This window comes from Anarhichas minor, unplaced genomic scaffold (assembly GCF_050575085.1).
Source record: "Anarhichas minor isolate MPS153535 unplaced genomic scaffold, ASM5057508v1 ptg000027l, whole genome shotgun sequence".
Lineage (NCBI taxonomy): Eukaryota > Metazoa > Chordata > Actinopteri > Perciformes > Anarhichadidae > Anarhichas > Anarhichas minor.
Genome location: NW_027466473.1, coordinates 15,790,734 through 15,815,162, shown reverse-complemented (window position 1 = coordinate 15,815,162; position 24,429 = coordinate 15,790,734). Strand labels below are relative to the sequence as shown.

Genomic DNA, 24,429 nt, shown 5'->3' with positions numbered 1-24,429 from the left:
AAACCTGCTGCGAAGAGTCCGGAGAGTAGTCGGGACAAGCAGTTGGGACAGGTGAACACCGATACCCACTCACAGACATCCCAATGTAAAGATTCAAGCCCTTCCAGTCACGATCTGTGATTACAATATAATTGATTTTCTTTTCTAATCTTTTGAGGGGCAGGCTGCCAGCTCACAAACAATCGGAGCAGTTCCGCTATGATTCAGTACCACAATAAAAAAACCGGGGCCTGAACCGCATGCGACTCGGTGCAGAGTGAGCTCTTCTTTTTCATGTGAGGGCATCTTTCTCCCCCGGCTGTCTCGGCAGATTGTCTCTGCTGAGTTGTGACTAGTATTCATGCTGATGGGATGAGGTTTCTGTCACAGACCGGGTTTTTAGAGCACCTACGTGTTCCCCACAGAAGCTCATCTCAAGGGTGAGGCCGTTTGGTTTTACCAATAAACAGGATTTAATGCGGCTCTCCTGTGTGCCACCATCAGGGCGAGCACTTGCATGAAAATGGATGCTGGAGGAAATGGGGGGGGGGGGGGGGGGGGGTTTTCAGTGTGAGCTTATCATTGGGGTTATTAAGATGTTTTGTTGAATTAGGCTCTCAATATAAGTCTCAACAGTAAAGTCTGGCATCCAATACCCTCAGTGGCACGCACACACACACACACACACACACACACACGCACACACACACGCACACACACACGCACACGCACACACGCACCATCTGAGCTGGCATTTAAAACTCTTTTTCCAGATTTCTTTTATGGTTTTCCTTTTCCACAGATTTAGTTCCGACATATTCATTTAAGTCTTAGTACATTTCTTTTTATTGATTAGAGTAATAATGCTTCATATAAATAAAACAATGCCTGCAACACACTAAAACCACATTTTGGAATACTGTTGACCTTTTAATAAGATTGTTCTTATTACATTCATAAGAAAAAGGTTTCTCTCTGAATTCTGGAAGAAAGTGTTTAAGATGTTAAGATGTCTTGTTTCCACTTCCTACTTCAACATCTTGCTTTATTGTGCAAAACATCGGCGCTGAATACAAGAGCAAATCAATACAAATCTAATTCAACACACAGATTCAGTGATTGCATGTGTATTAATCAGAATGTTGCTCTTTAATGTGACTTCTTCTATTGGTTTAAAGGCGTAAGATCCGATGTAGGGATCATTTGGAGCTGCTGTCGGTTGGGACGGCGTGCTCCACTATATTTATTACATAGATAATGGTTGTTTGATGATATTTTAATGCTCTGAATGTTAAACACAGCTCCTTTAATAACGGCTGTTGGTTTACATTTTCAGCACCTCAACTAGAAATGTATGTTTCCTATTGTCTGGCTCTTCAGTTTGTGATTAATCCGTTAATTAATTGGTTGACTAATACAAAACAAATCAGCAGCAATTTGGATCATGAAAACATTGATTAGCTGCAGCTTCTCAAATGTGAGAAGTTTCTGATTGCCTCCGTTTGATATCGTTGTGGATTGAACACATTTGAGCATAAAAAATTCATTAGTTGCTGCCCTCAAGTCAAGAAAAATACCTCCATCTAACATATTTTGTCAGCACATCTCCCATAGTTTGATGCCCGCTAGTGTCAATGTGAGAAACTGTGCTGCCGGATTCATGAAAAAAAGATCCTTCCAAGTGACTGGAAACAGGAGCAAAGGATATTTGGAAAAAGGCCTTTTACGTAGAAAGACACGAAGGCAGTCAGGGACTCCTTGTGCTCTATGAATATATTCAAACAGCAACAACACTTGTAGTATTTTACAAAACGCCTACAGTTACTAATCTCTGTGATCCTGTGTAAAGTGAGAGGCAATCACGTTCACCACTTAGCAAACCCACATCCCAATGAAATATGGCGCTTCCCATGAGACGAATGCTTCGGCTGACGCCATCGTTTAACACTTTAATGACGGTTACAGATCAGATACTGCGGACAAGCTCGGCCTATTCAGGACGGACGGTTGAAACCGTCTCTTTAGTCCTTCCACACTTAAGACTGAATGTAAAGGGATATGTGTCACGATCAGGCTTTGCCCTGTGTGTTCTGTGTCTTTGTTTCTTTCTGTAGCTCCTCACTCACCTAATCAGTTCATTCAGTGCACCTGCCAGTCACACTCACCTCATCAGCTCATTAGTCTCACCTGTTCACTCTGCCTAGTTCACTATTTAAACCCCTGTCTTTCACTCACTCACTGCCAGATCATTGTGTTTGTTTCCTACCTACCTGCCCGTTTTGCTCATCCTGTTCCCGGTTTCCCAGTCTGTCTGCCCTGCCGGATTTTCCCCCTCGTCTTTTGTCTTGTCCTTGGATTACCTGTTTTTGTTTGTGAGCTATTAAAGACCTTTTTTTCCCCTACTCTGACTGTCTGCGCTTGAGTCCTCATCATGCCCCGTGACAGAATGATCTGGCCCACAATGGACTCAGCAGACCATGGGTTGGAGTGCCGTCTCCCTGAGTGGTATGAGCAGTTCATGGGAACCCGCCTGGCCTTTGGTGGGCCTCGGAGTGTCCAGAAGGCGAACCGCGACCTGATGGACTGCCAGCTCAACACTCGTAGGAGACAGAGAAAGAAGGGTCAGACTTCCATCCCCGCAGCGATCTCCCGCTCCCGCTGGGCCGCAGCGATTCCCCGCTCCCGCTGGGCCGCAGCGATTCCCCGCTCCCGCTGGGCCGCAGCTAACTCCAGCTCCCCGTGTCCTGTCGGCGGTCCGACCGACTCCACCTCCCCGTGTCCGGTCGGCGATCCAGCCGACTCCAGCTGTCGCTGAGCAGCAGCTATCCCCAGTCCGGGCCGCCGCCGTCTTCGAACCGCAGCGACCTCCAGTCCGGGCCGCCGCCGTCTCCGAACCGCAGCGACCTCCAGTCCGGGCCGCCGCCGTCTCCGAACCGCAGCGACCTCCAGTCCGGGTCGCCGCCGTCTCCGAACCGCAGCGACCTCCAGTCCGGGTCGCCGCCGTCTCCGAACCGCAGCGACCTCCAGTCCGGGCCGCCGCCGTCTCCGGACCGCAGCGACCTCCAGTCCGGGCCGCCGCCGTCTCCGAACCGCAGCGACCTCCAGTCCGGGCCGCCGCCGTCTCCGAACCGCAGCGACCTCCAGTCCCGGCCGCCGCCGTCTCCGAACCGCAGCGACCTCCAGTCCCGGCCGCCGCCGTCTCCGAACCGCAGCGACCTCCAGTCCCGGCCGCCGCCAAACTGCAGCGACCTCCAGTCCCGGCCGCCGCCGTCTCCGAACCACAGCGACCTCCAGTCCCGGCCGCCGCCGTCTCCGAACCGCAGCGACCTCCAGTCCCGGCCGCCGCCGAACCGCAGCGACCTCCAGTCCCGGCCTCCGCCGTCTCCGAACCGCAGCGACCTCCAGTCCCGGCCGCTGCCGCCTCCGCGCTGCAACGACCTCCAGCCCTTTACCCCGCTGGGTCATCAGTCTATCCCCCTGAGCCCCAGTCTATGGACTCCGGTTGCCCGGAGCCTCATCTCCAGTCCCTGGAGACCTGTTCCCCGTCTGATCTCCAGCCCCTGGAGACCTGTTCCCCGTCTGATCTCCAGCCCCTGGAGACCTGTTCCCCGTCCGATCTCCAGTCCCTGGAGACCTGTTCCCCGTCCGATCTCCAGCCCCTGGAGACCTGTTCCCCGTCCGATCTCCAGCCCCTGGAGCCCTGTTCCCCGTCCGATCTCCAGCCCCTGGAGCCCTGTTCCCCGTCCGATCTCCAGCCCCTGGAGCCCTGTTCCCCGTCCGATCTCCAGCCCCTGGAGCCCTGTTCCCCGTCCGATCTCCAGCCCCTGGAGCCCTGTTCCCCGTCCGATCTCCAGCCCCTGGAGCCCTGTTCCCCGTCCGATCTCCAGCCCCTGGAGCCCTGTTCCCCGTCCGATCTCCAGCCCCTGGAGCCCTGTTCCCAGTCCGATCTCCAGCCTCTGGAGCCCTGTTCCCAGTCCGATCTCCAGTCTCTCGAGTGCAGTTCCCCTCCTGGTTCCCAGTCTCTCGAGTGCAGTTCCCCTCCTGGTTCCCAGTCTCTCGAGTGCAGTTCCCCTCCTGGTTCCCAGTCTCTCGAGTGCAGTTCCCCTCCTGGTTCCCAGTCTCTCGAGTGCAGTTCCCCTCCTGGTTCCCAGTCTCTCGAGTGCAGTTCCCCTCCTGGTTCCCAGTCTCTCGAGTGCAGTTCCCCTCCTGGTTCCCAGTCTCTCGAGTGCAGTTCCCCTCCTGGTTCCCAGTCTCTCGAGTTCCGACCCCCTCCTGGTTCCCAGTCTCTCGAGTTCCGACCCCCTCCTGGTTCCCAGTCTCTAGAGTTCCGACCCCCTCCTGGTTCCCAGTCTCTAGAGTTCCGACCCCCGGACTCCCAGTCTCTAGAGTTCCGACCCCCGGACCCCCAGTCTCTAGAGTTCCGACCCCCGGACCCCCAGTCTCTAGAGTTCCGACCCCCGGACCCCCAGTCTCTAGAGTTCCGACCCCCAGTCTCCAGAGCTCCGACCCCCGGACCCCCAGTCTCTAGAGCTCCGTCCCCCAGTCTCTAGAGCTCCGTCCCCCAGTCTCTAGAGCTCCGTCCCCCAGTCTCTAGAGCTCCGTCCCCCAGTCTCCAGAGCTCCGTCCCCCGGTCTCCAGAGCTCCGTCCCCCGGACCCTCGGTCTCCAGAGCTCCGTCCCCCGGACCCTCGGTCTCCAGAGCTCCGTCCTCCGGACCCTCTGTCTCCCCAGTCTGCCAGGCCGGCCATCCCTCCTCTGGACCCCCTCCACCCACCCGGTTGTGGACTCTGACTCTCGGCCTCGGAGGAGTGATAACCCTCCTCCGGGCCCCCACCGCCCTCCCTTGGAAGATGTTCATGTTTTTGTTTTGTTTTTTCTTTTGGACGTCTGGAATCCGTCCCTTGGAGGGGGGGTACTGTCACGATCAGGCTTTGCCCTGTGTGTTCTGTGTCTTTGTTTCTTTCTGTAGCTCCTCACTCACCTAATCAGTTCATTCAGTGCACCTGCCAGTCACACTCACCTCATCAGCTCATTAGTCTCACCTGTTCACTCTGCCTAGTTCACTATTTAAACCCCTGTCTTTCACTCACTCACTGCCAGATCATTGTGTTTGTTTCCTACCTACCCGCCCGTTTTGCTCATCCTGTTCCCGGTTTCCCAGTCTGTCTGCCCTGCCTTATCCTGCCGGATTTTCCCCCTCGTCTTTTGTCTTGTCCTTGGATTACCTGTTTTTGTTTGTGAGCTATTAAAGACCTTTTTTTTTCCCCTACTCTGACTGTCTGCGCTTGAGTCCTCATCATGCCCCGTGACAATATGTTGATATTCTGGTAAATCAGTGTGCTGTCCCACTCTGCTTAATGGAGGTGATAACTTCTTTATTTCTCTCTTTTTTAAATTAGTTATCGTACATCCCACAGTCTGAAGTTCCAATATAAAAAAATATACTGCTTCTCCTACTTTAGATTAAAACACATGTTGAAACTGCAACACATGAACATTTGAATACAGAACGATTAACGGTCAATGAACAAGTGGAAACCGTCTCGTGTCACCTATAAATATCTGACTCCCTAATATCCTCATTTTTTCATAATGATCTCGATGATCACTCGATCATGCCCACTGCTGCTCACATCGTAGCTCCTGCTCAACGCACGCACGCACGCACGCACACACCATCATTTAGATCTTTGAAAGCGTCTTTTTCTCGTTCCCGTCCCCTGGCTGACCAGCACATGACATCACTAATCGTCACTGTTGCAAATGCAGCGAGCTTTCGTCATCCCACCACACCGAGAGGTAAACGCGACTTCAATCAATTATTTATTACCCGTTTCTCTTTTACAGTCGACTCATTTGACTCTCTATTTAAACTCCTCATAAAGAAACGCACACATGCCTCTCTCCCTCTTCCGCAGAAGCCCACCGGCTCTATGACAACAATCTGAGGACATAAAGTGGAAGAAAGGGAAGAGGAGAGAGGTGGGTGAGGAGGATAATTGGATGACAAAGTTCGTCTACCTCCAGTTCACTCCAGCATAATTTAAAAAAACACACATTCGTAACACTCTGCCCCACCTCCATCTATGCACATCTACCTCTGTTTCATATGCTGATTATGTTTTCTTTTGAAGGAATGGAAAAGAAACAACCCCCCCCCCGACATGATAATCACTGTTTATCACTGCTCCATCATTAAGGTTTATGAGACAGGATGTGTGAGCGTGAGTGTTTCAGATGAGATGGTGAGTGTTTCTATTATGTGCATGCACGGACTTGCCTTTCACTGAAGTAGGCTCAGACCTAAGGCCCTATAGGCCCGTTAGAGGAAGCTGGCATTTCCCCTACAATTTTTACAGCAGCGGCGGCCACCCACTGCCGGAAAATTGCCCCCCCGAGTGTTAGAAAAATGTACGAACAATGAAGATTCGTCATGCGGACAGATTTAACACCCAAAACAAACAATTGTACAGTAATTACAGTACAATCGTCCACATTAGGAGACAGTGAACACGTCTAAACTGATGCTGGTGCTGGCAAGAAGACTTAAACGGATTTATGGAAACATTTAAAGCAAATATATTAGTAGACATTATAAGACTCTTTATTCCAGGTAGAGACACTGAGAGGCAGGTTTGAAGGAGTTGTGTTGAGAGATCAGAATTAGCATGGTATAGTTTATATGCTAATAATCAAACCGTGTCGGGAAAACACAGGCAAGGGGAAGGTATTGGGTTTTCTGTATGAAAGGCAGACAACAATAGAGGGTGTTTTCTTTTGAAATGTAAAATCTGACCCTGTATTTTTCACAAAGGGGGACTACATGACAAATATTACACCCTCGTTTTCTATAGGGCCGTCTTCAGGCTTCAGACCGAGAGAGCAGGACCCTTGTAGCATCGAATCCCGTTGTTCGTTTCTTTCCCCGCGTACCATTTCCCCTCCTATTTTACACTTTCCTGCGTGGCTCTGGTGTGTGATCGGGAAATTATAGGCCTACGAACATTTGCCCCGCTTCAGCTACAATTAGGCCTCATTTTAATTAAAGAAACAGAGTGCCAATTACCCTCATGCACCTAGAGAAATGGAGACATGACAGGCTGATAACAACTTGGAATCATTATAATGTATTTCTGTACGCTGTAGGCTTTCCTTTTACATCTTCCCAACATACAACGAAACCATTGACATGTACCACATGGGTAGCTTAATTGATTGGACACAAAACAAACACTGACATTATTTTTGTCAGTAAAATACATTGCAGAATTTCCCTTATAATAATTGTATTTAATACAAGACATTAGGAATAGATCATGAAATGCTGAGCAAAGGGATCTCATCTGCTTGCATAGCATTTGTTTGGTGGTTTGGGACGTGAAGCTGCTCCATATGACACTTCTTGATAGGAGAGTTACTGTCCTCCAGGTAGAACTCAAAACCTCATGTGTTTCGGGTGGAAACTGCTACCACATGTTTGAAAATATCCAAAGCCTGAAATCAGACCTGCTTATGGGATGTTCTGGTGCCTGGGGCAATTTAATACCTTACATGTTTCGCATTTAAATTAAAAGGAATACCAAAAGCTGGAGAATACCACGGTGTCTGTGCCGCTAGTTTACAGCGCGCAGACTGGAAACAGCTTGCCTGGGTTTGTTCCAGTCTTTCTGCTAAGCTAAGCTAACTGGTTGTAGCTTCATAGTCATCACACAGACATGAGAGTAGTTGTCTCTAACTTGGCAGGAAGACTTAAAAGAGTATTTCCCAATATGTTTAATGATTCCTTTTTAAAAAATCCCCCATTTGGGTTATTTTTACTCCATTCGTACATGATTAACAGGTGAAGTTAACGAGGTTGTCTCCATTAACATTAGCTTGATGGATTACAGCTGCTACTAGAAAAGTCAGTGAAGTTTGTTCTGTTCGTTGGGAGTATTGAAATAATTTCGAAATAAATTATCCCTTTCACTATATAATTGGAGCGATTGTCCTCCAGGTATTATTGACCACATGTAACAAAGAATATCGTTGGTTAATCTTTAAAAATGTTAATTTTGAACGCCCTTGGACCCCGGGTTATCTACCAGTGCACATGAAGAATGCAAATGGTAAAAAAAACGATTTCCCTTCACAGGCGTTCCAGCGTTGTTTATGTGAGTGTAGGTCAGTGTGTGCATGTGAACATAACAACTTATGCACCGAGTGTGTGTGTGAGCCCTGTTTGTGTGTCTTTGACAAGAGTTGTGTCTACTGACATCAGGCCTCAGCTTCCTGTAGTTCCCCCTTCCTGTCTCCTGGTCTGGTTGGAAGGGTAGGGAGTGGCACATGACTGTTTAACCCCTCGTCTAACGTTTGACAAAAACCTCCCGCGACACGTGCAGATGAGCTCAGCTACTGTAAGTGTGAGTCGTGGAGTAGTGAGATGAAAGAGGGGGGGATGTGAGACAAAGAGAAAGTGTTAATGTTTGACACTTTGTCCTTTCTTGTCTTTAGGGATGCATATCACTACGTGTTGTGGTTGGTCTCTGTCCCAGGACAGCATGTGACCTAGTTAGGGAGGGAGCTTCATGGACGGAAACCAAAGATGCGAGACTGCCGAGCATGAAACCGACGGACTCAAAGCACTGAGGATTAAGTACAGGTCTTCAGGGGTTCACCGGACAGAATCATTACATTAATCATTTCTAGTTAAACATGTGTTTTCCCCCCAATCAATCCCAGAGTTCTTTAGCTCATAATAAATTCACGACAACGCGGAAGCTCTTTTGATTTCTAGTCGTTTGTCCGCCGAGCATATGTTCTCATCTCCGGGCAAATCCCCTTTTCTAATTGTAGCTCAACGTTAAAGGTGAATATACATCTGCGCATCATAAGGAAAGGATTTCACAAAAAGTTTCTCTCCGGTGTTGCAACACAAAACAAATGTAAAGTGGAGGGAAAAAGGCTGTTGCATTATTCAAGGTGCACAAGTTCAAATGGAATATTTACTCTAATCACAGAGGTATAAAACGTTTTGATCCTCACATGAAATGGGAGGTTGAGGTTAAGAGGATATGTGACGCCCACTGGGTTCTGGTGTCTTTATATAACGCTGCCTACGAGTAATGAGTCTTGACCCATGGTGTCAACTGCAGAACAGCACTTGTGCATGTTGGACTCAACTTCGTCCCTCAGACAAACAAAATCCACACAGCCGTGAGGCCAGAGATACTCCCAGAGAGACTGCACCAGATGAGGGATGAACGTTATCTACAGAGAGGTCACATCTATGACGGTTTGACAATATGTTACAGTGTTTGCTGTTTGCTGTGTGCGCAACAGGAACCTACTACTATTTTAACATTTAATTCAACAACAAGATGGATGTTTAAATCGTTAATCACTCACAACTCACTTGACACATTCAAGGACTCCGAGTTAAACACATAATTCGCTGCACTATCTCTCAAACAGTGTGATTGATTAAATTGCTAAGCTTTACAGCATATTTCAGCTACTTTGGAATATTGATCCGCCACTGAGTGAATTCACCTCCCGCTACTTCCAATTATGGGCACCACTCTCTGAAACCCCCTCTTCAAAAATAACCCGGCTCTGTGAAAAACTGAAAGCCTTATTGAGAACATTGTTGCAGGCTACACCAACTCCCTGGTGGTTTCCTGGTACAGAATCCTATAACAGGAGGAATGAATTACAAAGTAAAAGTTTAAAGGACTTTTTATCAACTCGGTATATTTCGGGAGGGTGTACTGCACATTTTAAGACCTCTGAATTTTCCACAAGCCATGTCGTCTTTAAATAAAGAATACTATAAGGTAAAAAGAGTTTAAAAATAAGCAGTCCAAAAAACCCGAGGCTATTACCTTCACTATTACGCATGACAAAAAAAACAACATAAAATCTTAACATCTGAGAGTCTGGAACCAGGTTTAGATCTATTGGTTGCAGATCTATCTATGAAATTCTCCTCTCCCACGTTTTTCATTCCTCTCCTGTTGTTTACACCAATTCTCTCTCTTCCCTCGTCATCCATTATTTTTTCACCTTAAATTCCCTTTCTCAGGTGACAACGATAAGAATCAACATGCTCCCGAACTGAACTCTGTCAACTAAAAGCCTAAAGTGTGAAACTAACTAAATATACAAAGATATTTAAGTTTCCCCACAACGTCTGATTGTATCTAGTTTAATTTCCAACACTAAATCCTACCTGCTGCTGTATTATAGGAGGAGGAAAGTTCCCTAAAAATGTGGGTCACGCATCTATCGATTAGTGGAGCGACACACATTTATATTCGTCTTCATGTGCATAGTATCTGCAGCTGGAGTCTCACTGAATTTAGGGACTATACCCTACTTCTAAAATATCATTTTATTGAATTAAAAAAACATATATAGCCAGTGAAAACATGGGGAGAAGAGGAATGCTTGTTTTTATGAGCGTGTCCCACCTTTTAATCTTGAAAACTTGGGCTGTAATTGCCTCCGGGCTTTAAAAATCAAGAGTATAGTTTCTTTTCATAGACCTTGATTCTAAAAGATTGAAAGGCAAGTGCCTTAGTTAACAGATGTGGGCTGCACAACTCATTTTAGCACTTCAGTCTTTTCAAAAGACACTTTTTGTGATCACGGCCGTCAGAGGCATGCTTGCTTTGGTAAAAGGTTTTTACTTTGTTAGATGCTGTCAAAGGCTACAGTCTGTGACACTGCGGAGTAGAAGAGAAAATGAGCTAAACAGAAACTCAATGCCATACTCATCTACTTAGAAAGGACGTTCAGATTGGGAAATGGTACTCATTCAGTAATACGATTTAAAGATCATCCATCATCCTCGGGAGAAAAGAACACACAACCAAATTCACTTCCCTGCTGCGCCAGTAGACTGTATGTAAGAAGTGGACGTAGTTGTTGACTATCGCTTCGAAGCCTTGAGTTCCTGTTTTTGGTCGTCGCCATCTTGGTTTTTTCGCAACCAGAAGTGACACGAGAGGGTGGTGCTAAGTACAACATACAACTCTTTAGGCCTCCAAAAAAGTTAAAATGAACTTTTATAAACAGAAAGCACACTGTGAAAGGGTTAAAGTTGTAAGACGACCAGACAACTTACAGTTAGCGACCTGTCAATCACTAGGTAGCCCCGCCCTAAAGCACAGCCTGCTTTGCTCTAAATGGGACCATAAGTTACTCAATGAACATAATGTTGTGTTGAAGAACACTTGAAACTAGAGATTGAGACCAGAAACTGATGCTTACTGAAGTGAGAAATTGGTTTCCCCATAGACTTCTATACAATTATTTTTGCAACCAGAGAAAGAATGCAAGTTTAGGGCACTTCAGCATTGGCTTCACTTCTGTGCCTGTGAGCCATCATAAATCCTCAGTCTGAAGTCAGAACTGCCCTCTACAAACCAACTAGCCTCAAGTTGTTATCTCCTTTATGGAAGGCTTGAAGGCAGCTGATCGTCTGCGCTGAGCTGTGTCATCACACACATGAGAGAGAGTGCAGGTGCTGTGCTTGCCTCGAAACACTTTCTCGGTCGCCTCGTCTTCTCCTGTCCACGGGGAGGCCTGAGGTCAGGGTCAGTCATAGGCTGGCACCCCTGCAGGGCGGACACTTCAGAGACACGCGGCGCTGAAATCTGGGATGATCTTCCTAACCAGCGGGAGACTCTGCCACACCCCCGCGATTGCTCAATAATTGGGCCAGATAGTTTGCCAGTTACTACCGGTACAGATGAATTATTCGCATGTTTGTATCTTATGTCATTTAATCACGAACAGGAAAGACTGGGATCCATTCCAAAATGTTGTAATGTGTGTTCACTCACAGGGCTGGAATGATATATCATCCTATAGAGTTGCAGCAGAAAAAATGAACTCCCATTTGTTAGCGTGAAAAAGCAGGGAAATATGAGCTTTTATAAACTAACATATGACAGGTGGTGACCTATCTTATTTCAAATCTGGCTTGGTGAAAAAAACCCACATAGCTCCATCTACTGCTGTGAAGCATCTAACGAACTCTCAATGAGCCCCAAAAATGTCTACTGCTGTTCTTTTAACACAGCAGTGGTATCAAAGCCTTTACTAAAGCAGAATCTACAATTCACTTTTTTGGAGGGGGGGAAATAAATCTTGCAGAAGAAAATGCTCCCACACACACACACACACACACACACACACACACACACACACACACACACACACACACACACACACACACACACACACACACACACACACACACACACACACACACACACACACACACACACACACACACACACTGACTAATCTGCAGTGGGAGGTGGACAGCTTGAAGCTAACATTGCAGACTCCAGCTAAATAAACCATCTAAGGATTGACACATCTAAGTCGAGATACAAGAGAAACAGACTCTCTGCGAGAATCTTCTCTTGTATCTTGACACATCACCCTTTTTTTCCATATCCAAACATCAACAGACGCACTGAGCAAACTCTCTTCATCAGTCTGTGCGTTGCTCCTCCGAGCCTGCGATTGGTTGTTTGCGCGGCGGTGACCGATATATCTAAAATAAAGATGGATTCATCTCTTTGCCATTTGTTAGAGGACCAAGAGCATCATTCTCCTTCATCGGCCAAACGCATCGTGTTTTCAGCGAGGGGTGAACTCAGTAGTTCAGAAACTGAATTTGACAACCGACAATATCTGAAAACAAATGGGCCGAGTTTAATAATACGACGACTCTTCTTCAAATGAACGGATGAGAGTTGAGCTGAGAAAGCAAATCGGTTATTATTGAAGAGACGGTGATGTGCAAGAACACGCGGGGAAGAACGGTTTGTGTGCAGCAACCCTTCAAAAAGAAGACACCAAAGCTGCCAAAAATAAAAAAAGGTGTTTTAATGCTTCTTTAACTGAGCTGACCCACTCCTATTTGGAGCACGACTCCCTCCTAAAGCTGTTCAAGGTGTGCAGGTCTGTAGGAGGGCAGCTAGCGCACAGGAATGCATCTGCTATTCCGCTGGTTCGGGGCGGTATATGAAAGCAGGCCCTGGGAGACATGTGCATGCTATGAGGGCGGAAAGCAAAAATATGCACGCAGGTCTCCAGGTTGATGTCGAACCAAGTGGATTCCATTTTAACTTAAAAACGGGCACATCCAGCAGCAGATGTAGGTCAACCTTTGACGCAGTGAGAAAAAAAAATATCCCAGACTCAAAATCGAATCGAGCCTACTGACGGTGCATGCTTCAAGCTGAGACATCTTGACATCAAGGTTGCTATTTTTTTTTTATCAATTCTTGCACATCCGGCATCAGACCCCCCCCTCAAGATTTCATGCTATTTTTGAATCTAACGACAAAAACACCACAAGGCACGAGACGACAACGTAGAAAATGGCTCACAATGGATTTTCTTTTTTGCTCCACAATGCTCGGCGGGCCTCTCACAGCTGTGATTAGTGTGTGAGATAAATGAGAAAGATGGACCCGAGATGAATAGCTTCTTCTTCTCGGCGTAATTAAAGGCCTTTTTAATAATCACATATTCATCCCATCACACATATATATATATATCTCACATATCTGGCCTCAGGTGTGCGTGATTACAGACTGCAAATAGGCAATATACATACTTTGCTTATTACGCCAGCGTGCACATACTCGCACCCCCCCCCCTCTGCACTTGCTCTTTTCCATTTCGTCGACTCATGCCAGTCTCCCCAGCTCTCCTTGACTCACTTCAAAGAGAACCCCCACCCCCCTCCCGCTAAAAAAAAGTGCCATTCTCCTTGGTGCTTATGGCTGATAGGCTGTGGCCTCATTCCCTCTCTGCTGCAGCCTGTCCCCATTGTGTCCCACTCTCTGAGAGGAGCGTGTGGGTGGAGGACAGACTGGCTCTCCAAAGAGAATGCCTGACATGGATGTATGGGCTGGGAGTGTATCCTCTCGCCGAGCTAAAATATCATCCACCTGCAATTCCCGGCTGCCATACGCATCCTTCACAGCAAGAAGAGGGGGGGGGGGGGGGGGGGGACACGGACTGAGAGTACTTGTGGCACTCGGATGCCTGTTTAACTCTTGAGGAAGCTAATCATCGGATTGAGGTGCTGAGGATGATGGGCTACAGGCTTTCAGAGAGAGAGGGGGGGGGGGGGGGGGGAGAGAGAGGATGCTTTAAATGCAAATCCCTTTCTTATAAAAAATCGGTTCCGTTTAAAAGGATTTCTGGGAAACGATCCACATTTCCACGGCAGGGGAGACAGTCGGCAAGAGAAAAACAGCATAGCACCAGTCAAACATCAAGGAGACAGAGGACGTGGAGAGAGTAGCAAAAGAAAAGGCTACATGTCTGTGAAAAGAAGGGGATTGAGGCTCAAGTGAGGCCTCTTAGATGAAGAAAAAACATCCTTTCTGCGTTTCAGACACTTTGTGACTGAGAAGCATTAAGCTATTCATCGTGCTAGTTATGTCACGAAGAAGGGGGGGGGGGGGGGGGGGGGGGGGGGGAGGGGAGAATAAAGAGATTGTGTGGGAGAAAGGAGAATATTTTTGTTTTTAGAGGGTTGATGTCAATCTTTCCTTCCACTGAAAGCGATCCATCAGCAGATTACATAAATATGAGCCCTGGATGTTTTCATTCCATATGAAGACGCCCGTCACGTGTCTGGATGTATATAAGCAACTGGTGAGTGTCGCAGTGTTTGTTTGAAGCAACATACTGATGCTTCCATCCAACCACTACCAATCAACAGCATTGCACAATATGAACAGAGTGCTTTTTTTCTTTTTGAGCATCTTTGTCAACCCACTCACATTAGAGCGTGGAGATATATCCGCTTTCTTTTTACCGCATCAAATATGTATCCATGCATCATTTTTAATTTACGGAATGTTTTAAATCATGGAACTCTAATTGAAATGTGAACGTATTACTCTAGTTGTCTCATTACTCCCACTTGCCCCCCCCCCCCCGGGTGCATCTACTTGTAGCTGTGTGTGAGCTCATTGTTCAGGACGGAGGCAGCACGTGTCAGAACAAAAGATGTGAATGTCAACTCTTTTGTTTAGGGTTACTTTGGTTTGGGGGGGGATATGGAACGAAACAACTGCTGTGTGTGTGTGTGTGTGTGTGTGTGTGTGTGTGTGCGTGTGTGTAAAGTTTGCAGGAGACAGGATGATACTCCAGCCCTCTTTCCATCAGCAGAGGCTAAAACAAAAGTGCTGATGATGTTTTTCACCCCCAACAACAAGTCGGGCTTCTGCTTAACAAATCACACTGGCAGCTGCACTCTCTTGTTGCATTATGTGGAGAGATGATTTGTAAATGGAGGGAGGCAACAGCTGCAGTAACATACCATATTGCAGAAGCAGGAGATTGCTAGTATGGAAAGGTGGATTTACAACGCTGTAATAAAAAAAAGGTACGCACTAAGTACAAGCCTCCCAAACAAAAAATAATCCATTTTGCTAAAGAGACACTTGATGTTCAGCAGTCAATCACACATCAACTCCAGAACCTCAGATATGTCTCCGCCACAACGGATCTACAGTCAAGTTGCATGAACGCGAGTAAACAGGGAGCCGTATGGTGCATTTCAATCCACCTGATTTTATGCACGTTCTTAATTTGCACATCAAAAAGATCCCGAGCAGGACTTTTTTTTGTTTTTGTAATATCACAAAAAGGTTTTTACCTTTGACTGAGGTGGTAAAAAAAAAAAAAGAAAAGCGCAATAGAAACACACTCAACAGATTAATCGTGACGAACAGGAAGCATGTGACATATTTGTCACCGAGGCTTCCACTCCAATGTCGGCAGATGAAAACATCCATTCAGTGCGGAGCAATCAGGAGACTGTGACCTTCCTCAAATGAATACATGAGAGAAACATAAAAGCCACATTTCCATCACATTTTCCACTTCCCTTTTTCTTTGCTTGGGCTTTCGTGGTTCTCTTTGAATGTTGTCATGTCGTTGCGTCCTCTTCTTCTGAAACTATTAATGGCAATCGACGTGAGAATTTGCACCACCAGCTGTTTTTCTTGACTCAAACAGTATTTGCACAACAGTCGTGGATAGAAACTCGCCTTCAGTTGCATTTCCTTTTGCAGACTTTACTAGAAAGTCGGTTGAAATTTGCACATTTGGATGTAAACTCGTCTATTGATATCAAGAGTGACTGTCTGTACAGAGCTGTTGCACTTCAGATGATCACACAGGTACTTCAGTAGCACGAGCTCTCACAAAACGCCTCCAAGCCACGGAAATTAAACAGGACAGACTAGAATATGTCGGCCACCGGAGTGGAAAATGTGTCCTCCGAGTTTCGAAGAGTGCCGACAAGTTTTGCATCACTTTCGAAATAATTATGTTAAATGTCGTTTCAGCTCTGGGCCCGAGCAGGTGGAAAAAGACTGCAGTGCTTTTGTCGCTGGCTGCATCTTGCCATCGGTAAGAGAGAGAAAGTGTATATGTGCGAGGAATAACGAGGGGCAGGGAGGGAAAACAAAATGGGTACTTTACAGGTTGAGCTTGTGTGTGGGAGGGTGAGGAACATTTAGGGCTTACATTCATAATGTCAAATATGTTTCAAAATTACGGTAAACATCAGTGAGAATTATTAATCCTGGATAAAGAAAAGCGTATGCCTTTTTTTCAGTTTAAGGTTCGTACTTTTTCTGTACATGACATTTTATATCTCAAAAGCGAGGCAGTACGAAACTAGTGTTTGTTTTCTCTCTCTGTGTGTGTGTGTGTGTGTGTGTGTGTGTGTGTGTGTGTGTGTGTGTGTGTGAGTGAGTGACAGTGTGTGTGCATCCTCATTACTAATTTCCACCCAAAGCTTGTTATTAATTCCGAGCCAAAGTTAATTATCTGATCAAGATAATGGATGGATGGATCAAGAGGTCTGTGTTTTAATCTTCACAGAGACAGAAGGAAGAACGATCCCAGCGCTGCTGTGTGTAAGTGAGTCATTTATCCTTTAGTTGGAAAGAGGAGGAGAGAGATTTGGCAGCTGTTGAGCCTCAAATATACCCTCCCCATCGGGTCGCTACAGAATTCCCGACTAGACGGAGAGAACAAGGGGGAGGATGATCCAGAGTGTGCTGGCACGGAGGACTGGGCCATTACGCGAGACACGGAAACCAGACATCTTGTTCACACTTGGGAGACACAGATGTTCTGGAGTCAGATGACGAGTCGCTACAAGCCCTCGGCCCCCGTCCTCCACGTTCGAGGCCGAGCTGCACCTGTTTGGAACCAGCGTCTTATAACGAGTCGACTATTTCCGATTGACTTGAGGAACATGTTTGAGGATTCTGCCACCAGAAAAAAAAAAAAAAACCTGCTTGGCATCGCTTCCCACGCATAGATCTGAGGTTAAGCATCTCTTACGTCCCAGAGAACAAAATCTCTGCGTTGAGTCGGAGAGGTGGAGTCCCCCGCTGTGGAAGAAGCTACCGCTCCTCTAATGGCCTGATGCCTGGCTCCCAGAAAACTAATGTCTGGGGAAATCCCAAACTTCTCACCTGAAATACAAAGTCAACAACGGTTGTTTTACCCGCAAGAACTCAAGACTCTCAGCTGCGGACATTTTTCTTTACTTCTTCTCTTAATGCTGCAAATCTAAGCTTCTAAACACCCTTCAGGAGACCGCGGGTGATGTGATGTTTGTTCAGTCTACAGTAGACGCCATACTGTAAGTCTACCCCCCCTCCAAGAAAGGGCATTCAGTGCCAGCGGATACGTCCAGACTCAGACCAGAAGCAGTTGATAGATTCATGTTCCTGCCACAGAGTATGTGAAGTCATGCATGGTCGCCGTGTTCCTGTTTACAGCAGCTATTGATTGGAATGAACATATTGGGGGGGGGGGGGGGAAGTCTCATTGTAAAAGAGCCCATTGTTTTTTTTTAAGCCACAAAACACCTACCTCATGTAGCAGTATACATTGGGAACCAGCCAGAGAAAAAATGGCCGCCGTGTCAATGATTTGTATCAAGTTAATATTAGCATACGTCTCCATTCTTCGCTCTGTGATGCTAACTAGTGAGGCGAAATGAGATCTAGAAAGACAAGACTTCTGACACCACAATGTCACCCTAAGCAGCCGTAAGCCCGACACAGTGCCGACCAGAAATAGCTTGATGGAGAATAAAGAGTAGTCTTCACAGGAGCACAGCAGCGTGCAGCCTACACAGCAGTCAGGTACTTTCAAAAAAAACAAAAAACCTGCGGTTCAACAGCTATAAAGAAACCCAGTTGTGATCCTCTAATCCTCAAACACAGGCCTATTATTTTTACAGAAATGTTGCCTCGACATCATTCTTCACGAACTGAAATCAGTTCACTCCACAGCACTGAAACGTCCCGAATAATATCACAAAAGAAGACAGAGATTAAAAATAATAAGACACCCGGGCCTTCTGGTTGATTCTGATTTGTCAAAGTGGCTCAGTGAGGCTCAGTCTTGCACCCCTGCATTAAGCCAATTATCCAGACACTGGCCCTGTTGTTATGCTGATGATGCCGAGCTTTACTCGTTGGAAAGCATAATTTTCTTTAACTTTATGACAGCTTACGTCTTACTCGTCCCTCCTGGGCTCACAAAGCTGATCCGGGACCTGTTAATAGTCAAGTCTCGATCCAGACTTTATACACAAAGTGTTTGATGTGTTTCCCCACAATAGATCTCTATACATCAACTCACAGAAGATCACATCTGCCCTGTATCATCCTCAGAGCACCGGAAGTCTCATTATTGATTTAAGGTGAGCTGGTTACGGGTCCCAAGGGTGCAGCTGGGGGACCTTTAACTCTAAAGGGAAAATTTGTGTCTACGTTTTAGAAATTAACTTCCTGAGGATTTCAGGAGAGGAAACCCAGAGTTTTGTTATTTCTTTGACAACACTGGAAGAAACACTTTCAAAATAAAACGCCAGAAGAAGGAAATAAAGATGAATGCTATATGTATGTAACATACATTGTAATTATTGAGATCCCGCATCCTGCCATGATATTTCTATGATTATTCCCCTGTGATTTAGGATAAATTCTTAGCATTGAATGCCCTTAAAATTGCTTGTGGTTTTTACTGCACTCTGGGTTTTTTTGGGCAAGGAACAGGATGTAATCCTAATTGCACATCTCACTCAGCCATGCAACCACAGAAAACAAGTCCAGACAGCATTTGAAGGAGAGAAAAAAAGTCCAGACTCACCTTCCTCTGCAGAAGCCAGGAGAGTCCAGTCAAGGAAGACGCACCCCAGCAGCACAACGCTCCTGTATGTCAGCTCCATGGTGCTGGTACCAAAAGGTGAACAATTAACCTGTTCTCTCTTCTTCCGCTTTGTCTCCAATTAGAAATAAAGTGGCACGGCTGTGCACTCACTGGCCGCAAACCAGTCCGCATTTAAAGTGGACTTCAGTTCAGAGAGCCTCACACTGTGGTCAAAAACACTGCAGTAAACAAATAAATAAATAAAACAACACTTTGGCTAAGTGAAGTTTCAGTCGATAGTGAATATAAAGCACGTTTAACTGGTCGCACACAGACTGGAAACTTCTCTGAATTGTCCAACTTTGTGTTGTGGTGAAAGTGTGGATATAAAAAAAATAACAACAGTCAGCGTTTCACCTCCTCTCCTAGCCTCCTCTGTCAGCACAGCTGGTGCATGGTCCAAACGTGTTGTGTCCTCGGCTTCAAAAAGCTCTTTGTGCTCCACGCGACTTCTCCCAATGTCTCCCCCTCGACTCGGTGACCGAGCACAGGCTGAATCCGCAACCAGGGCGCCTCACTGCATGCGTGTTAGTTGCGGAGATAATCCTCATCACCGGTCGGTTCACACCTACTTCCACATGTTCTCGTCATGTTCGGCAAAACAGTCCAACAAAAGTGTGTTGATGTTGTTGTTTTTCTTCCCGTTAAAGCACCAGACAGACTATTTTGCTGCACCCGAAAGGTGGTGGGGGTACTGTGCAGACACGTCTAGCCCGGTCTGGATTAACGGGGGGGAAAAAAGACTGCAACTGGGGGTAAAATGTCTGGTTTGTTCTCTGGATAAATCCGCAGACTGCACGAACAGCGGACACTAAAAGTTGCGCGCTACAGTAGCTCGTAGGGAGGAGAACTGTGCGCTGGTCAACGAGGACTTCATCTCCGCATCGAACACCGAGTCGAATGGCATCAGCAAGCTCCGCCCACAGACTGTGGTTTCCATAGCAGCAGAGTCAAATACACGCGATGGCACACAGAGTTTCCTGTGAGCGCCTTCAAAATAAAACCAGACACGTTTGGAAAGAAGCAAAAATAAATCCCAAAATCAAGAATTGAGGGTGTCTCGGTACAGTTTCACTCTACTTTGCCAGCAATCTTTGTTTTTCAAATCCAGGTGTTGTCTCACCCAAATGTAGCGGGTCTCTTGTTTGTTTCTTTCCCCATGAAGCATTAGGTTAGCTGTAAGCTTTTACTTTGACAACAGATTCATACTACTTTGGGTGTTATTTAAACTATTTACGTGTGTCTTGACTCCAAAAAAACAATGAAGTCCGTCCTATCTACAACTAGCCTATTGGCATGCTGCCAACTGTCATCTGGATGAAATCTGTAGGTAGGTGTTGGTACAATCAGCCCAGACACTATCTCCATCCAATATTGGCCCAATCCTATTCCGTACATGATCAATTACATGATTGGGCATGATCAAATCCAAGTTGGTATGAAAAGCAATCCGATTGTGTACGCATTCCTAATGCTACACAAAATCAAGTTAATCTGTACTGAAATACGTTTGGTCCAACATGCCCATGCCCTCCCCATGTAGGCAAATCCTATAGCCACAGAGCAGCACCACTGACTGATATAATGCAGGACAAGGACACCTCTGCAGGGCTGATAACTTTTAGCACTGGGGATTTGAGCACTTGGCCTGCAGATATGGTCTCCAGTCGAGGTCAATTAAGCTGAAGTCTGCGAAATGCTGATAGACCAATAGGCCACGTGACTCACGATGCCAACCTGCTTTCTTGCAGTCTAATGGAAAAAAAGAAGATTTGCATAATTAGCTCTGTTAGCATTATAAATGAGCTGCTATGCAGTTGTGCCACTCTGATTTTTTTTAAAACGTGTATGTTTTATGACATCTCGCTTTTAAATGTGCATGTTTACCATCTGAACACAGCCTATTTTAATGAGAGCCATACCATTACCAATTCATTACTACATCAGTGTCACAGCGCAGCCTATTTTCTTATTTCATTAATGGGTGTTTTCCTCAAGGGGAACTGAGTGGAATCACTTTTTGAAGACGGTCTGCGGCATAAATAAGTGAAAATGCTAATTTTAAGTCTAAATGACAAAATGTAAATAAGATATCTGCACTTCAAGCTCACTAACAAGGCCAGACCAATGTTTAATGTTGGCAAGGCGAGGCCAGAGAACAAGAAACATTCTGGTTCTCTGGATTAAACTTGTCTTGTTAAGTCTTTTCTGTAAAGAATAATTGGGTGAAACACATACAATTGATCCAACCTATTGACATCGCCACAGGCTATGCTGTATCCCCCAGAATTATTGAAGAAGGAATATGAAAACGTACAAACATCACATGATGATGAGATCCGTGGCACAAAACTAATATCTCAACATCAGTTAAAGTATTTACTGTGAATGCTATCTTACAAGTAAGATCAAAAGATATAAACAGCACAGTTGGGACTTGTCCTTGACTTTTGTTTTGTTTGTAAGATAACGCATGCTGCTTTGGTTTTCCTTTTGCATTTGCATGATCAACTGCACTGCAAATATTGTGTAAGGCCACAAATTGTAATGAGTGAAATCAATTTTCTTCAAATTCCTCCGGACTCTGCTCACTTCTGCAAATACGACCTTTTCTTTTCCTTTTTGTCCCTTTGTTAATATGTTAGCCTACAGAAGTGGATAGCAACTCATCACAGCAAGCATAAGGTTGATGCTTAAGGGTGTTCCAGTCACCTAAGCTGTCACATTCACTGTATGCCGTGCATGGAATTCTTCTTCATAAGCTTTCACTTCTAGCACTGGCAAGCAGCAGTGGGAGTTTCAACGGGAAGTAATTCTGAAACAAACAAGTCAGAAATGTCCCTGAGAGGTTACATTTTTCTTCTTCACAGTAAGTCTATGATTCGTCTTGAGTGTAAGACAAAAGAGCTTCTGGATCAAAATGACCACCAATAGAAAACAAGGCTATTTGTCAGCTGTTTGTGCACACAATACTTACTTTTTAATACTTCCTATTTTTCTTGTCTGTTTTTTTGCAGAGGCTGTATTATCAGACACTTGACTGTCATCCCAGTTTTATTGATTTGACTTTGGTGATCCCCTGAATTTTTTGTTTATTGCCACCAGAAGGTCAAAGTTTTTATTGATGCAGTGAGATATCTCACAATGGACTGACACCTCAGTTTGTACAAATATTCATAGCTCCTAAATGTTCAATCCTGCTGATTGTAGTAGTCCCCTGACTCCTCCTCTAGCGCCACCATGTGGCTGACATTTGTGGATTGACATGAAATGTCTCAACAACTATTGGATGGACTGCCATGGCATGTGATACAGTCATTCATGTCCCCTTTTGACTTTTGTGATCCCTCTAGCGCCATCATCAGGTCAGCGTGTCTGTTTGTCCACTACTTTATCAGCAAATACTTTGTGTTTAGAGCTAATTAGCTAATGTTATCATGCTAACACACAAAAATAAGATGGCGAACATGATAAAGATATCTGTTAAACACCAGCATGTTTGTAATTACATTGACTTTAGCATTTAGCCTGAGCTATAGCCAGTGTTGCATTAGTGTTTGTCCAGGTATTCTTTACACATTGCATAGAAAGGTGGCCCTTTAAAAGTAGCAACACAATGAGAAGTTAACTGAATATATGCATCGTTTTAGGTTGGGACTCCCAACAACTGAATGGTCATAATGGCACAATGCATGCAGTGAGCTAAACAGATAAAACGTATTTAACAGTGCACCACTTGCACACCAGGAACAACTAGTAAAAAAGACATGTAAACGTTTTTTTTGCCAAGCCTCTTGTGGAACAATGCAGGAGCTCTTTTCTGGACTCACAACAGAATCACCAGATAGGCATTTTCATTTCTGATTCTGTTCTCGCAAATAAAGCACTGCCTCCAATGTCCCCCAAAGTCTCTATGTTTGCATTATGTTTTCTTTTCCAGCAGCATCTATCTGGTCTGTACGGATTCACTCTTCTGTAAATGTGTATTCGATATTATTTCAGGAGGCACCTGGGTGTGTCATCCAAAGCATTTTAAAATTCCAACGCTTGCACATTCCTATATACCATCGTCCTAATTTTAGGATCATATGTCATCATTGCTACTCCAAAATGAAAGTGTGCATTTGGCCCAGGTGACATAGTAAGCCTTCATGGGCTAAGCTCTGCCCTTGCAGATGCAGCTCATAAAATGAAACCACAAGGCTGTGTTTTAAAATCCCTGTCGTTCTCCTGGTTGGTGAAACCTCACTGAGCAAGGAACAAAATCTGTGTCACTTTGTATTCGTTTCAAGGTTGTTGAATATTAAATGCAGAGGGTAATATTCCTTTGAAGCCACCGTGCCATGCTTTAATTAGTGGAATGGGCATAGAGTTGACATTTTTCAACAGACATAAACATGCCAAAACACTCCTCACAATCCGTTTCATTCTCACATTATTTCACTATGCTCTGCAGGTATGGCTACAATGAGGTGTGTTTTATTTTTTTCTCGACAGATTATCTTAATAAGCCTTTAGGAGTGAGAAAAAGGCAGAAGAACCCATTAGGTTTAATCCAACTGAAGTCTGAGAGCTCTGGCACAAAACCACATGGAGTCTTTGTTATCTTAAACTTAAGAAGGCAGCTTGTTTCAAGCAGCACAAAGCAGCGTCTTACAAACCCTGCACCACACCCTGCGCACACCGATCTGAGGATGAATCATCTGATCTCTGGGCAGTCGGTGTGATACGTGGTAGAGGAGCACCGAAGCAGCCAAAGTGACATCATCCGGAGCACAAGACATAAACAAGCTCAAGTTGTCCTACACAAACACTTTGATGGGTACCAGCTGGGGCCTCATGGGTGGAGGGGCAAAAAAAAAAAGAGGGGATGAAGCATCGGCGAGGAGCATACCCGGCAGGCTGAAATGAATAATAAAATATGAACATGGAAAGGATCTGTGTTTGATCCTCTACTCCAGGCTGTAGCTGTCATGTTGTAATGAAGGTAACAAATGCTGCTGACAACCTCCTGTACAGCCAACGTGTTTGGTAGACAGATTGAAATGTCTTTGTGAAGTCTGAGGCTAACCGTTCCTGTTGCAGTTTTGGAAACTCCTTCATAGAAACATTCCTGCTGCTCAATCATCTTGGAACCGAGAGGATTACCATGACCAAAGAATTATATCTGAGTGAAAGAGTA

The 24,429-nt window shown here is 45.6% G+C and overlaps 1 protein-coding gene across 1 annotated transcript in view; it reads right to left on the bottom strand.

The window, feature by feature from the left end:
- Window positions 1-19,266, bottom strand: part of LOC142960547 (ephrin type-B receptor 4a-like) — a 35,167-nt gene extending 15,901 nt beyond the window's left edge. Inside the window, exon 1 of the mRNA XM_076102424.1 lies at window positions 19,188-19,266. Coding sequence (XP_075958539.1) covers window positions 19,188-19,266 — 79 coding nt within the window. The remainder of the gene's footprint in view (window positions 1-19,187) is intronic.
- Between the last annotated feature and the right edge of the window lie 5,163 nt (window positions 19,267-24,429).